This window comes from Pteronotus mesoamericanus, unplaced genomic scaffold (genome assembly GCF_021234165.1).
Source record: "Pteronotus mesoamericanus isolate MK-2021 breed Mesoamerican mustached bat unplaced genomic scaffold, CSHL_Meso_final contig_163, whole genome shotgun sequence".
Classification (NCBI taxonomy): Eukaryota; Metazoa; Chordata; class Mammalia; order Chiroptera; family Mormoopidae; genus Pteronotus; species Pteronotus mesoamericanus.
Window position 1 is genome coordinate 2,467,652 of NW_026555064.1, and position 17,017 is coordinate 2,484,668.

Consider the following 17,017-nt stretch of genomic DNA (forward strand, 5'->3'; position numbering starts at 1 on the left):
CCCCCCTATTGTTCTTTCTTCACCCACATCTAAAAATGGACATAATAACTCAAAGGGTCTTAAATCACCTCCTCAAGGATATTCTTTCCCTTAAGGATTCCAAGGTTATTTAAGTGTTTTACACAATTATTGTAAGGGGAAATTCTAACATTTTAAATTATGCACATGATTTTTAGTTTTTCCTTTTAAGAATCATGGCTTTTCTGGGCAAGTGTTCCTCACTAAGAAAAAGAATTTTAAAGAAATCCCTACTATAGCTTAAAGGATATTCTCATTTTACTACTAAGTCAGCTACTGTTTTCTACTATTTTCTATTTTTTATCTGTAATTATTTCACACAACAAATCAAAGTTTTTTTAATCAATAACATTGCCAGATATTTTGTATCTGGTTACTAATTTTTCTCTGAATGATGCTGCCAGTCTCCTCCGATGGTGTTTCATTAAAACCATCAGGTTTTATGGTACCCACTTGAAAGAATGTAGAGAAGGAAAAATCATCTATCAAAATTTCATATTTACTCAGTAACCCAAATTGAGGTTTTTGAATAAAATTTTGGTTTCTAAACCAGTATCTTGGCAGTAGGTGAATGAGTAACAATTACAATAATGCAAAGCAAAAATATTTTCCCATTAAAACTGACTTTTTTTAAGCTTTTATAAAATAAAGGTAGTTAATAATTTGATGAAACTAAATGATTATCACTTCATTGCCTTCTGGAGAAAATATTACTCTAAGAAGGTCCTTTTTATGTTGTGTGTAAAGGTAGATTTTTCTTTAATTTGAGGCATCTGTGAAAATAATAAAATTTTCTCATTCCTCTTTGATAGAGCTGGAGTGGACCAGAGAAATTGCTTGCTTTAGACGAACTTATTGATAGTTGTGAACCAACCCAAGTAAAACATATGATGCAAGTGATAGAACCTCAGTTTCAACGAGACTTTATTTCGTTGCTCCCTAAAGAGGTAAGGATAAACCATTATATTCTTCATTTTGTGCTACTTGGAACATGATTCCACAGCTTTAAACACTGTCATCCTAAGTATTCACTATTGCCAGCTTTTCACTTTTAATTCGTGCTAAAGAGGGCTGTAAACGATAACCTACCATGACTTAATAGAATTTTCAGATTACTTGAATCTTTATATTTGGGGACTGAGTGACTTCTTTCTACCACTGGAACAAGTCATATATGGGAGTAAGCTATTGAGTTTCATTAATTCAATTGTTTTTTTTACCAAGATTTTTTTCCCAGGTTATTTGATGAAACCCAACCTTTGGTTTTCTTAGTATGCTCCTTAGATTCTTTTTTTAAGCCTGATTTTATTTTTTAAAAGAACAATTTTATTTTTTGTTATCTGTCCTAAGTCCCTTCAAAACTAATAGTTTTATCATTCTATTGAATTGTATTTTTCTGTTACTTACATTGTGTAATTATTGTATTTTGAAATATATTGACTTTCACATATATGTCCTTTTACATTAATCATCCTCTTTTCTCACACACACACACACACACACACACTCTTACAGATTTCTAATAACGTTGCATTCTTATAACATTTCTTTTGGCATTATTTATGCCCATTTGTTTTTATATTTTTAAACTGACTATTTTTTAGATTGCTTGTGATCATATGGACATTCTTGACTGCATAAATGAGGCATAGTTTCTAAATTTTTATAATAAATTATAATTTTTTATTGATGTTATAGGTTGCATAGTTTCATTTTTGTCGTCAAAAAGAAATAGCATAACATTAAATAATCAGTGTTACCATAGTTTCCCAAAGTATACATGTGCCACTCTTATATGTCAGCTAAGCAGACCATATAAAATAGTAATGTGCTGTTGTAGATGATCCTCAAACTTCAGATTTGAAGAGAAAAGGAGTCAATTTTTTCAGATAACCATTGTAAATGTCGTAAAGGTATTTAAGATAGTCCCAATAATAATTTCACATTGGATTTGAATAAAAAATTTTTATTGCACTTAATTTATGAAACTAAGCATAATTTCAGGAAAAAAGCAAAGTGAAAAAACACCTTATTCCCGAAATGTTTCTACTTTGGAGTTATTTCTTCAAAAATGACGTTGTTCCAGAAAACAACTTTCATTCTTGCTGGCACATTCTAAAACTTCACCCTTTGAAGAGATCTGACTTATGAAAGTGACATAGCTTTTTTTTGCCTCTGGAAGGCTGTTAATAATAGGAAACACTTTTTTATAAGTATCTAACTGAAAGTGAATTTATTCACTTTTGATATATTCTTCATCGTTTCCCTTGATATCCTTCTTATTTAAGAAGGTAGTATTTTTGTTAAAAGATAGACTTTCTCTTCATCTGGTTTGCCTCCTAATCTCTGAGAATGGTTTTTATCTTTGTTTCTATTTTCACTTTTTAACACACGAAAATATGATTTAAAATAATAACAATATGAAAGTATTTTTGAGTCTAACAATTAAGCACAAATGAAAAATTGTTTAGGTTAAGTGTTTTTTTAAGGATTGCAGGAGGAAGAAGAAGTAAAGCTAGAAAGGAAAATGAGAGTGAGCCCTGACTTAGAATATTATCTTAGAATCTTATGTTTTCCTTTTTTTCCCAATTACTAGAATAAATTTTCCTATTTTGAAAAATGCTTTACTTTATATGTAGAGAAATAATTGTATAGATCTAAGTCCTTAAGGAAATGAATATTTTATCAGAGACTAAGTACTATCATTTAAAACATTCCCTTCATATCAGGAAATGGACATATAATAATTTCTTATAATTCTTTTCAACAGATCTCAAAGCTTTTTACCAACATTTACTTATTAATCTCAAAACCTTGCCAAAATTTCACTAGTCTCATTGGGAGGCCTGTGATAGACAGCATTATCCTTTTTTTGTAAGTAAATACCAAGAAAATATATAGTGATACAATAGATGATTTAGAACAAAATCTAAATTCTTAACATGGGAGCAGCCACCATTTTCTTGTTCTTTATCCTTCACTAATTTAATTCACTGAACAGCAATTCTGGAGAAACACTAGCTACTTTTAAGTATTATAGGGTGATCTTTTATATAGATTATTGAGAAAAACAAAAAATAGCAACTCTCACTGAAATTAAAAGTTTGGGCAAGGAGAAAGTAATTATTTGAAATCCATTTTCAATTTAAGAGCTTCTATGTGGTGAAAGTGGTCCTTAGAACTACTAATCTAGAGTTTACCTTTAAGATAAATGAATACAAACTACATTATCTAGACCATTTGACTTGGCTACGAGAACTTTATAATCCCCTACTATGGTGTTGTAGAGATGTGGTTTGGGACAATATCCATTCTGTGTCCCCTGTAAGGAACCCCAAATGACAAACCCTTGCTTGCTTCGAGGAGCTGGTATATTTCCCCATAATACACACTAAGAATTGTATAAGTAATTGCTGTTCCCTTTTTGCTTGGCAATTTAATTTTAAAACCATGTAAAATATTGTTGCCAGCACATTTGTGTTCTACTTTTCCCTGACTTAAACCTTCTTTTCTGATTTATATATTTTTTGGTTCTGGTTTTTTTTAATGCATATTTTCCTGTTTTGCTGTGTGAATTTTCTGTAATACCTAGATGTTTTCATGAAACTAGCTAGATATAAATAGGCAATCATTTAATCCATTGAAGTTCATAGTTGAGTTCCTTTGCTATGTTAAAGGCAAGTGTGCCAGTTTACCTATGGAGTTAGCACTTCAACTCTCTTTAGTGCTTGAGTGTTTCTTTACATTTCTCTGTAATGCATGAAAACATGGGACTAGATGATCTTTTAATCACCAGTTATTAAGGAAATTTTACTTGTTGACTTTGGGATATACTTCAGCTCTAAGTGGACTTGTTTCCTAGCCTTTAAAGCCCATTCTATAAATTACCTGATCTCTACTTCAGCTAGATAACTAAAGCATAGATTTTTTCATATGGCCATTTTAAATATCTTGAGCGTAAAATAGCATCTCTTACGCAAATATGATTTTGTGCATAGTAACTTCTGTGTTATAGATCAATTTCACATGGAAGATTAATAATATGGTGGTAGTGCATCACCGTTATAGTGACTGGCCAGGCTTTGACTGAGTGATAATTTCAAAGTTAAGTAATTTATGAAGTGTCCATAAAAAACTACATTGTTGACATATATATATATAGATAGATAAACACACACACACACACACATATTCAATATGTACAATATATTTGTATATGTATATAAACGTATACATACATTGTTGAATTTGTGCCTTTTTAGTTTAAATGACTCAGACTCTATGTATGCTACTGAATGATCTTTCCTGACAAACCAAAAATAATTATTCCACAAAGTTTTCTACTGTCAACAGTAGTATTAAATTGAATACTGACTATATAGAATATACTCAATAAATTTGTGATTAATGATGAACTCCACATATACAAAGTCATTGGGAAGGCATAATTTATATCATGTAATTTTTATCTAGCATTAAAAAATAATTCAAACTGTACTTTTACTCCTTTTTATGGTTGTTGGCCCTTTAAATGACAGCTTGTTTTAAATCCTTGTAATTTAATTTATATGAAAACTTAACTTTATTGCTGTTTATTTTTCCTTTTTTGTTGCCCTGCTTAGATCATTTTTGTCCTAATATAAATTTCTATGTGATTTCTGTGGCTAGTTGAATAAGCATACTCAGCTTTCATTCCCTTTTTCTTCTTTTTCCATTTCCTTTATTTATTTGAATTGACTTTACACAATAAAAAAGAAATTGAAGGTTTGCAAGTATTAGAAACAAAATTTTAAAATCAATCCTATACCAAAGAACTGTCTCCAATATATAACTGCATCTGGCCCATTAAGAAAATCCCCTTAAGCAATGTAAAATAATTAGCACCCAATTGCTTTTATATGTCTATGGAGAGGTTTAGTAACTGACCCCTTTTGTCATTTACAATAAAGGGTATAAATGTTTGGGAAACACTTTGATGTGATAAAGAACTATTAACTCTATCAGAAATGATCTGAAATTATATCACACAAAATACGAAGAAATCTCATTTCTTACCTTTAGCTCTGTCTTCAGTGAATTGACATTGTACTGGGGAGAGAAAAAAGACAAAATTTAAACAATGAATAAAGTAAAGTAAGTAGGTAAATAGGTAGGGAAGTAGGTAGGTGGTGGGTGGGTGGGTGGGTAGGTAGAATTCTTGAGTTGTGACTCACACAGCAAAGGCAGGAGCAGAAGCTGGGAGGTGTGATAGGTAATAGGTGTTCCTGGAGGGGCGAGGGGCTAGTGGAGTGAGGGCCAGAAAAACCAACTGAGAGTTTGGATTTTTAGAATCCGGTGTACGCTTGTTAAGATTGAATATTAGAAGGTACTGCCTTTCATAATTTTAAAAATTAGAATGTAAAATTATATTACATTTACCTATAAGTACTTTGTCCGTGGAGAATAATTAACTTACTGTTTTTATATATGTAAAAATACGGAAATACCATGCTTTTTCTTTTTGTAGCTGGCACTTTACGTGCTTTCATTCCTGGAACCCAAAGACCTGCTACAAGCGGCTCAGACGTGTCGTTACTGGAGAATTTTGGCTGAAGATAACCTTCTCTGGAGAGAGAAATGCAAAGAAGAGGGTAAGGTTCACCTAGAGAAAATGTGCTTTGAAAAAGCAAAGTGATTCTGAAAACAAGTAGAAAAATAAAAATAAGTTGTATGTGCAAATAGAATAAAATGGTGGATAAAAGAAAAAGAGAATTTTTGGCAGCCTATCAGAGAATTAAGGAGTCGTCATTTGCATTCACCTACTTACGTAAAATCCACACATAATTCCACACCTTCAAATGAGCCAAACCTTGCAGCTAATGCCTTTAATGAACACTGTAACTAACAGGAGACATATCTGATTTGCTTCCCAGGCTCTGGTAGAATTAATACGCAATAAGAATCAAAGATGAGGATGATTTAAGGGAAGTTCAAAGTTATCTTAGCAATTAAATACTCAAATACAGGTATATCCTCATGCTATTATATTTAGTATATATTTTTGGAACTGGATGTTCCTAAATGCTGGGGATAGAGTAATAAACTCCCGCTTTTCCTCCCATTATGAAGCTTATTTCTTGAAACCTGTGAAAAAAGAATTCCCTTTCTTAGTAGAAGAGTAGGTATCATTCATGTTAATTAAAGAAAAGACTTTTTTTCCCCCAGCAGTCATCTAGAAAAATAATATTTTTGAAAAAATATGTAAAAATAGGACTTGCCTCCTACAAGCAACATTAATGAGAAAGAATCTTCAAGCATGAGACAGACACTCCACAGGCCCCCTCCCCCGCCGGCCCCGTGGAGGCTGCTGTGGGCTGGGGAGCACCAGGCAGCGAAGCCTGGAGGTCGCCAGCGGGGCCTCCGCCCAGCCTGTGGCTTGGACTCTGCCGTGTGACCGTCTCTTCTCGAGTGTCTGTGCACATAAAGCGAGATGAGTCACTCCTGCCTTAGCTTCTCTCATAGGCTCGTTATCTTAAGACTTTTTTTAAAAAAAATAATGGTAACATTTACATACAATTTTAACCATTTTTAAGTGTGCAGTTTAGTGGCATTAAACACACTCACACTGCACCATCTCCGCCATCCATCCCCGGACCTTCTGTATCTGCCCGAGCTGCAACTCCACACCCCGGCAGCAGGGACTCTAACACTAACAGTGTTAGAGATGAGTGTATAATTTCGGTGGTTTTCAGCATGGAGAAAAATGAGATATATTATAAAATGTGTGATATTTTTTATTGGTGAAAGTAATTAATACTCTTAAACTCTTTAAAACTAGGTATTGATGAACCATTGCACATCAAGAGAAGAAAAGTAATAAAACCAGGTTTTATACACAGTCCATGGAAAAGTGCTTACATCAGACAGCATAGAATTGATACTAACTGGAGGCGAGGAGAACTCAAATCTCCTAAGGTAACTGAACTCCTGTGCGATGTAACAGAAGCCGTGAATCAGTGCTGATACCTGGTGTGTTTTTCCACTTCTTGGCCACCGTTGTCACTTGACACCTGTCTCCAGTAGAAAGAAAACAATATATTTTAAAATAACTGAAAACATAATTGACAATACCCTTCTATTGCCAATTTCCCTAGTCTGACAACGCATTGTCTCTTGAATGAAAGATGAGTTGATTGGCGTTTACTTCTATCTTATGTAAATGAAGATTTCTGAATATCCTGTCAGATTTTGTATCATATCCATTCTACCTAAGACTTTGCTCCCTCTGTGACCACGTAGTCTGAATATGATTTTTGAGGAGTGCCCATGTTTTGTTTTGTCTTATTTTGATGGCCTTTGTGTGTATTATTTTTGTAAATTTAACTGTTATTCTGACTTTTTGTCTTACAATGTTTCAAATATGTAAAGAAATATAAAAATGCTTGAAATTCTTAAATATAGTTTTATAACTGGAAAAGAGAACTTTGGGAGACAGTGTTTTATTCCTATGTACAATTATGACAGCTTTATTTTGTTACAAAGTTAAAAAGTTGGTAATTAGTGTTGCTCTTGCCTTCCTAGTTAATAGGTGTTTTTGTTTTTGTGTGTCAAATTGTAAAACTTAGATACATATTCTTTTGGTTTAAACAGATAAAATAGATGACTATAAAGCACATTTGTATTTGAACCATCTTCATGAGGTCTTGACTCAATAAAATTATAGCAGTTGACATCTCAGGTGTGATTAATAGAACATGGAAACAATGAAATGTTTAATACTTGGTTCATCAGCCAGGAATGATGATGCTTCATGTTTCATATAAACTTTAATTCTAGAAATAGACTACAGATTGCTGTTCCTATTTATGGCTTCGTTTTTCTTTTCACCAGTATTTTCAGAGACGATTGAATAGCATTTCTAATCTGTACCTCTACCCCGTAGGTGCTGAAAGGACATGATGACCACGTGATTACATGCCTCCAGTTTTGTGGCAACCGAATAGTTAGTGGTTCTGATGACAACACGTTAAAAGTTTGGTCAGCAGTCACAGGCAAAGTAAGTTTACTTCTCTTTGCACTTTCCAAAGTCACTGTTTTGTGCATATCTTTGCAAGAAGCAGGTGAAAGGAGAACGAGGAGTCACTTTGACCCTGGCTTATTTTGATAGCAAATATCCGAGCTTCTGATTTACCTTCTTCCTTGGCATCAAGATGATGTCTCTCAGGGATGTCATTAGTTTCTTCCCTATTTAAGTAGTTTTTCTATCTCTGAAATGCAGCTATTAAGATTTTGCAGATGTGCTTTATTTTTTTCTTGTCTCATTTTTCCCCACCTTTTTAACCATCTAAATTATATCTCCTTCCTTTTTAATCTTTGTCAAAAACATGATTTGAGGGATATTTGTTTTTCCTTGTAAACTGCTTGTTCATAACCTACTTACAGTTTAGAAGCTACATAAATCATGTTAATTTAGACTTATCTCAGACCCTCAGAGGTGGAAGTTAAGCAGACTATTTAAATAGGAGTTTGAAGAAAAAAGAAGTCCAAGCAATCAATTTCACTGCATACAATAGTATACTTCAATTGTTCTCTAGTGATATATATATATATATATATATATATACACATATATATGTGTATATATATATATCTCCAAAAGAGAATATTTTCATGAAATGACCACCTAAAAAATAATGGAAGAAAGTGTGAGGACAAAATCTGTGTCTCTTAAAATGTGTTATAGCCTGTTGATTCTTGGGCAAGAATCTTCTAAATATTCCAAGTTAGATGTTAACATTTTTTAAAGCAGCTTCATATTTCCATAGTTAATATTAGTTTTGGATTGACTTCAGGGCTTTAATGTCTGTCTTTACTTGTCCAGAAGTACCTTACCTAGCTCCCAACTGCTGCCCGCGGCAGACTGAGATGAACTGTGGTATGTAGCCACACCCGACACTGGCGGCATTATTTCATTGAATCCGCTCCCATAGATGAAACCAAGTTGCAGTTTTAGTATTATTTCCTCAAAGGGGCCAGGCTGGAGCTTTCATACTTCAGTGATAAATGTTTACTTTCTGTATACTTGTTCCTCAGTTGTGTAGGCATGTATAGTATGTAATGCTACCGAATAAACACAGCAATAAATAGTGGTGGGGTCATGTTACATTGATGGGAGATTATTTCTGATATGCCAAACCATCCAATTGAGAAAATAGAACTTTATTCCAAATTTCAATTGGACTACTGAAATGTTATTTAAATCATTTTTCTTTCTACCCAAAAGTAATCATCTTAAGTGTTTTTCCAGTGTCTGAGGACATTAGTGGGACACACAGGTGGAGTATGGTCATCACAGATGAGAGACAATATCATCATTAGTGGCTCTACAGATCGGACTCTCAAAGTGTGGAACGCAGAGACGGGAGAGTGTATACACACCTTATACGGGCACACCTCCACGGTCCGCTGTATGCATCTCCATGAGAAGAGGTGAGGGGCGCCCATGGTGGCGGCGGCGGATTCGGGGCCTTTTGTGTGGACTTCATCTTGTATATTGCTTAAACGGTGTCTAATAAAGAGGTAGTGGTACTGTGCTCTTAAATTAGACTTTAATTACTAGATTTCAGATGTTTCTCTACTAGGAAAGCAGTAGTGAATTGGCTTAAAATTGGGGGTTACCTTTACATTTCCCTCCTCCTTTATTAGTGTTGTTGGTTTCCTCGTCGAGACTCAACTCTCTAATCTTGAATAGCATCTTATTTTAATGTTCTACATCTTAATGACTCATCATTTAAAACATACATTTTTTCTTTTTTGCGATACATATTTCTTCTAGTGGGACAAATCCAGCTACTCAGGCGTCATCTCCAGGTCTTTTAAATGACATCCCCATCCTGCCCCCACTCTACCATATCCTTTCTCTCTAGACAAAAGCTGAGGCCTCTGGGTTTCACTTACTCTCTTACTACCTGTCACCAGAACTACTGACACAGCTTTCAGACCTGGTCTTCTCACCTTTTACACAGGTGACAGAGAACTTTCCTCTAATTATGATAGTATCACTGCCCTTTGGGAGCCTTTTGTTGCCTACCAAATTAAGGACAAAATCCTCAGTCCAGTGTTCAGAGCGGTCTCAGCCAGACCTGACTGCTTGCTTTTTTTACTCAGTGCCAGTGCTGTTGGTTTCATCACCTCCCACGCAGCCCTCCTATTCAAAGTCCTGCCTTCTGTGGGCATGTCTTCATGGTACACCCGTTAAACAAACAGGACTTCTACTTCATCTGTCAGAAAAGGCCTTCCCGAAGGGTCCTTGTAGTGAATCCACTCCACTCTTTACCTTTGTTTCTGCCCATTGCATCTTCCTTATTAAAAACCATTACATTAAGCAGATTTCACGCTAGAATGGTAATAGGTGAAGAAAAAGTACCTTTTTAATTGTAATTTGAATTTACTTTGAAAAGTGTGCTCTACTATTAAAATTTGGAGGATGGGTATCAAGAGACCTTACATTTCAGTTTCTATGTGTTCTGACTTAAATCTCTCAAAGCTTCCATTCTCTATTCTTTCAAATGTGGAAACTATGGCCTTTATCTCTTAGGAATGACATAAAGATACCTGAGTTTTCAGCTCTCCATTGTAATGCAGAAACGATTGCAGTATTTGTGTCACTCTGGTCTTCCAAAAAATAGAACTTCAATAAAGTGGGGCCAAATTTTGAAGGGATTTTCATATGTATCTTCTAAAATCTGTATATCTTAATGCCCATGTAGCCTGTTGAATATTTATAAATATAAGCATATGCAGCCTTTGAGGACATGTCTAAAACTGGTTAATGTTACCAAAATATATGGTGTAAAGCACGTATCCTTAGCTGTTTAAATTCCAAATTCTCATTTGTTTTGTTGAATATCCTAATCACAAAGGGAATATGTATGTGTTCATCATCAGAATTTTGGGAAGTGGCTGAAAGGATAAAAGAGAAAATTTTATTTTTTCAAAATACTACCACCCAGAGTTCTCCCATTAACGTTTTATACATAGTGTGCACATCAGCATTTCTAAAATTCAAGATCTTACTGTAGACAGTATATTGAGAGCTGGCTGCTTTTGCTGCTGTGCTGCTGTTGCTTTTTCTTCTTCTTTCGAAAACACAATATAGTAGTTTTTGAACTGTTCCACAGAACCCCAAGGAGCTACTCAATCTCTGATGGGTGGAGGAACCAAAAAGGCAGAATCCTGGGCTTCCCAGCTTCCCACCACAATCAGAGTAACGCAGCTTTTGTGTGTTTTTATATCAAGGTTTTACATAGCAGTTCTTTGAAAACAGATGTTCCTAAAGGAAAGGACAGTTGTAGTCATCACTGACTTTCTATATCATGCTTTCTCATGTTATTTAAAATCCTAATCGTTGTGTTTTTTTTTCCTTTTTCTGTCTTCCTCCCTACAGAGTTGTTAGCGGTTCTCGAGATGCCACTCTTAGGGTTTGGGATATTGAGACAGGCCAGTGTTTACATGTACTGATGGGTCACGTAGCAGCGGTTCGCTGTGTCCAGTATGACGGCAGGAGGGTTGTGAGTGGAGCGTACGATTTCATGGTGAAGGTGTGGGATCCAGAGACTGAGACCTGTCTCCACACGTTGCAGGGGCATACTAATAGAGTCTATTCATTACAGGTAAGAGATTGTATCTCTTCTACCCCTTAGATGCTCTACTGATGAGTCACAAGATGGTTTTACTTGGATAACTGCTGTCAAATTGTTCATCCAATGCAGTCCAACAAAGATGAATCAGATTACCTGTTGTTTCCATATACTTTAAAAGTAGCATGAAGAAAGCATAAATTTTGAAATCATTTGTATGATTTGTTCTCGTTTTTTCTGTGTTCCATTTTCCCTCTAAAATACACATATTTGTCTGGGAACCTGGGATTTTGGAGCCCTAAGTTGTGCTATTTTAATGAATGGGTAGTTGGTCTCATAGGAGAATAACCCGGATTTTAATAAACTCCTTAACAGAGGATTAATTTGGCCAAAAGCTGCCCCTTTGCCTTGATAGCTAAAACTTGATGGACCGTGTAATTGTGATTCCATCCGCATTCAAAGTGGGAGTGCAGCCTTTCTGCATAAAACCACTCTCCTCTCGCAGGGCCGCTGACTCATAGCCATAAGGGAATAAATTTGACCAAACTGGGGTTTTTTGTTTGTTTGTTTACGTTTGATCCCAGTGTCCTTGGATAGATTGCCATATTTCGAGATAAATTAATAGCAAGTTTAGAAGATAGGTCTCATTTTATTTTCTGAAAGACAGCATTTCCATTCAAAATTTTTTCAATTAATTATATAGTTCATTTACCAGCTATTGCCTGTTAGTGATCTCCAAGTTAGTACAGAGCCCCGGTGCTCACAGTCCTGTTCTGGGGGTATTTGTTTCTTAATTGATGGAATACTGACTATGCCACGAAATACTGACACATAAAAAAGATGATTGTTAACTTAAGGAAGGTTATGAACTTGGAGGAGAGGGAGTTGACTGTATTCGTTTTTATGTTTTGTGATATGCTCAGCATCTTAATGAATATAATATTCTCATTTAAATAAACTGTTAGATTTAGAAAAGAGGTAGCAACATTATTATCGATCTGGGAGTTCATACATACTGACTGACTTTTGGTGAAACTGGGAAGCAGGAAAAGAGGTGCTGTAAAATTTGCTTTTGTTATCAAAATGGCTCCTCTTCTAAATCCAGATGTAATTCTCTGTTGGCACATACCCTAATGGGCATTTAGGTTATTGTAGATGAAATTTTTATTTTACACACGATTCTTAGTGGGACTGACTTTTAAACATGGACGGTATCTCCAGCCCTTTCCATGCCTCGGGTGTTGATGAGCACGTCCTTTAGCGCAAGCTCTATCGGTATTTCACCTTCCTATTGGAAAATAAAAACTCAAATGGCAGTCCTTATTAAATTTTCCATAGTTTGTAGCTACTGTGTGCAGCCAGGTAATCTGAAAATAATCTGTGAGTTTTAGGTGTTTGTTTTCTTTTTAATGGTTTCTGCATCCTTCTGACAGAAGCTGCTGAGAACACGCACTGTAGAATTGCTTGATGACGTGCAGCTCATCTAGGACCTCATGTTGTTCTTGGCATTAGCTGTTCTCCGTTCTCTCCTCCCCTCCCCGCTTAGAATTAAGGTCAACACGTAATATCAGGAATATCCACACATCTGGTCTAATGAACTGTGTCTGTTGTAGTTTGACGGCATCCATGTGGTGAGTGGATCTCTTGATACATCAATCCGAGTTTGGGATGTGGAGACAGGGAACTGCATTCACACGTTAACAGGACACCAGTCGTTAACAAGTGGAATGGAGCTCAAAGACAACATTCTTGTCTCTGGGAATGCAGACTCTACAGTTAAAATCTGGGATATCAAAACAGGACAGTGTTTACAGACATTGCAAGGTAAGTGTTGGCTGCCCCCCTTAGTAGTGCTTGTTAAAAGTTAGATTATTAGTCAAAAGGGAAATGTGGAGCCTTTGCATCGCCAAAAGAATTAGCCTCATACAAAATGAAAATGCTTATTGGGATAAGTTGATGAGCATGTCCACTATGGCTTAACAAAACTAGGCTATCCCTGAGAAAAGTGTATTAAATTGTGTTTTTAATATAAAATTTCAGTTGTGTTCTTGATAGAAAATTGTGTAATCGCTTTTTGCATGTACAGTTTAACTCTACCTAACCTTAAAGAAGAGTGTGAAGAAGGATCTTGGCTGTATCCCAGAAACAACATTCTCACTTTGTTATTTGAGTGATCACTTTATTTTGAATTTGTTGTCCAATTTTAAATTAAAGAGCTATCTTGCTCGGGGCGGGGTGCGGGGAGCTCTTTGAAAGGAAATGGCTTTGGCCTCAACTTAGACCCACTCAGACCCTTAGCCGTCTGCTTGGCCGGGGCAGGAAAGGATGGTGCCCACGCAACTGGAGGAGGAAAAATGTGAACGGCACCGGTATTAAGTGAGGCACAGTAGTGTTCTCTTAAGTCATGAGTAACTTCTCTTTCTTGGTCATAGCCCTGAGAAAGCGTTTTTTTGTTTTTTTCAGTGAAGCCATCTGGTGGGCCATTTTGCAGCTTTTTACACATTCGTTTTGTCTCTTAGAGTTTTGGAATAGTGTCCATTTGGCCTTTGCCCTTGACTGGTCAGTTCAAAGCAGTAGTGCAATAGATCTCTATGCTTCTTTGTCCACCAGCACAATCCACGGAGCTGGACTGTCTACATCATCACCAAGAAAAGTTCTCATTTCGACAGCCAGAAAACAAAATGAGTGCTGGTAGCTAACCAAGCTTCTTGGAACTCTTGAAAATTAATGTTTCAGTTTTACAAATACCTACCAGATTTTCTTACATTCCTGCTGATCCTAAAATACTCAGAATACAGTTTCTAAATATGCTGCATTTTAAATATTTCATGTATTGTATGGTCTAATGTGGGAGTCTACAAATTACAATGTAACTAACTCATAGCCATGATTTCTAACCAGTAATTAAATTCCTTTGGTTTTGCTTAGGTCCCAACAAGCATCAGAGTGCTGTGACCTGTTTACAGTTCAACAAGAACTTTGTAATTACCAGCTCAGACGATGGAACTGTAAAACTCTGGGACTTGAAAACGGGTGAATTTATTCGAAACCTAGTCACATTGGAGAGTGGGGGGAGTGGGGGAGTTGTGTGGCGGATCAGAGCCTCGAACACAAAGCTGGTGTGTGCAGTTGGGAGTCGGAATGGGACTGAGGAAACCAAGCTGCTGGTGCTGGACTTTGATGTGGACATGAAGTGAGAAGCAGAAAAGATGAATTTGTCCAACTGTGTAGACAATATACTCCCTGCCCTTCCCCTTGCGAAAATTAAAAAAAAAAAAAAAAGAAAAAGAAAAAAGAAGAGAAAAAGAAAAAAAAATCCCTTGTTCTCAGTGGTGCAGGATGTTGGCTTGGGGCAACAGAACGAAAAGACCTACAGACTAAGAAGGAAAGAGGAAGAGATGACAAACCATAACTGACAAGAGAGGCGTCTGCTGTCTCATCACATAAAAGGCTTCACTTTTGACTGAGGGCAGCTTTGCAAAATGAGACTTTCAAAATCAAACCAGGTGCAATTATTTCTTTATTTTCTTCTCCAGTGGTCATTGGGCAGTGTTAATGCTAAAACATCGTTACAGATTCTGTGAGTCTGTTCTTTACCACTGAGACCTAGAAAGGAGCTGCAATAACATCGAAATAAGTACGGTTGACTTTCTAATTAGAGAGCATCTGCAACAAAAGTCATTTTTCTGGAGTGGAAAAGCTAAAAAAATATATATTACTGTGAATTGTTTTTGTACAGTTATCATGAAAAGCTTTTTTCTTTTTTTTCTTTTTTTTTTTTTTGCCAACCATTGCCAATGTCAATCAGTCACAGTATTAGCCTCTGTTAATCTATTCACTGTTGCTTCCACATACACTCTTCAACGCATACGTTGCTCAAAGGTGGGAAGTTGTCCTGGGCTCGGCGAGTCCTGAGAGATGGATTTAACTCTTGGTGCCGGTGCTAGAAGTAGGTCTTCAAAAACGGGGTTGTTGTCCCGCCCTGTACTGTACTCCCAGTGGCCAAACTTATTTATGCTGCTAAATGAAAGAAAGAAAAAAGCAAATTATTTTTTTTTATTTTTTTTCTGCTGTGACGTTTTAGTCCCAGACTGAATTCCAAATTTGCTCTAGTTTGGTTACAGAAAAAAAAGACTTTTTGCCACTGAAACTTGAACCATCTGTGCCTCTAAGAGGCTGAGAATGGGAGAGTTTCAGATAATAAAGAGTGAAGTTTGCCTGCAAGTAAAGAATTGAGAGTGTGTGCAAAGCTTATTTTCTTTTATCTGGGCAAAAATTAAAACACATTCCTTGGAACAGAGCTGCCGCCGCCTGTTCTGTGGAGAAACTTTTCTTTTTGAGGGCTGTGGTGAATGGATGAACGTACATAATGAAACTGACAAAATATTTTAAAAATACATAAAACACAAAAGTGAAATAAAGTCGCTGGTCAGTCTTAGTGTTTTGCAGTATTTGGGAAAACAACTGTTACAGTTTTATTGCTCTGAGTAACTGACAAAGCAGAAATGATGCAGTTTTTGTAGTAAAGGCGTCACATGCAAACGAACGAGATGAATGAAAAGTCGAATGGTTTGCCTCATTCTCCAAGAGCCACAACTCAAGCTGAACTGTGAAAGTGGTTTAACACTGTATCCTAGGCGATCTTTTTTTCCTCCTCCCGTTTATTTTTTTTGTTTGTTTTATTTATAGTCTGATTTAAAACAATCAGATTCAAGTTGGTTAATTTTAGTTATGTAACAACCTGACATGATGGAGGAAAACAACCTTTAAAGGGATTGTGTCTATGGTTTGATTCACTTAGAAATTTTATTTTCTTATAACTTAAGTGCAATAAAATGTGTTTTTTCATGTTAGTATGCCTGTTTCTTCCTCTGAGGTTATAGTACTTCATTAAAATATTTAGGGTTTGTCTCTTACATTTAAAATAGCAAAGTCTTGGTTTCTTTGCATTCCCCAGTGTGATTCAGAAATTCAGCAGTACGTCCTGGCCCATTTTATACCCCTAAAGTAAGAATAACACACGTTGAATGCAGATTTGCCTTCTCTCCTCAGACTCCAAAGGGTGCTCCGCTGTGCTTTTCTCTAGATTACATTGGGACGTACATATAAATGAGAGATCTGGGTCCCCCAGAGAGGGACAGGAGTTAACAAAACGTTTCTGACCATTACAACTAGAACTCCTATAAAAAGGTCATCTTTAAAATTTGACCAGTCTTGCGCACTCAGCAGGAACTCTCTCTGCAAGGCCTGAGAGGCACCCACCACCCCTGGGAAGCAGGGACAGTAAGTCCTCACTTATACCGTTGATAGGTTCTGCACTGTCAGATGAAACGGCAGACTACGAAACCAGTTCTGCCACAGATTGGTTGATTTAAACTAGT

The 17,017-nt window shown here is 36.0% G+C and overlaps 1 protein-coding gene across 5 annotated transcripts in view; it reads left to right on the top strand.

The window, feature by feature from the left end:
- The window catches only part of FBXW7 (F-box and WD repeat domain containing 7), a 166,374-nt gene extending 149,914 nt beyond the window's left edge, over positions 1-16,460 (top strand). For all 5 annotated transcript variants that reach the window (XM_054562473.1, XM_054562487.1, XM_054562479.1 and 2 more), the window contains 8 exons: positions 831-965; positions 5,525-5,648; positions 6,836-6,972; positions 7,940-8,053; positions 9,305-9,486; positions 11,444-11,669; positions 13,250-13,460; positions 14,565-16,460. In XM_054562473.1, coding sequence (XP_054418448.1) covers positions 831-965; positions 5,525-5,648; positions 6,836-6,972; positions 7,940-8,053; positions 9,305-9,486; positions 11,444-11,669; positions 13,250-13,460; positions 14,565-14,833 — 1,398 coding nt within the window. In that variant the 3' untranslated portion in view covers positions 14,834-16,460. The remainder of the gene's footprint in view (positions 1-830; positions 966-5,524; positions 5,649-6,835; positions 6,973-7,939; positions 8,054-9,304; positions 9,487-11,443; positions 11,670-13,249; positions 13,461-14,564) is intronic.
- Positions 16,461-17,017: the final 557 nt, after the last annotated feature.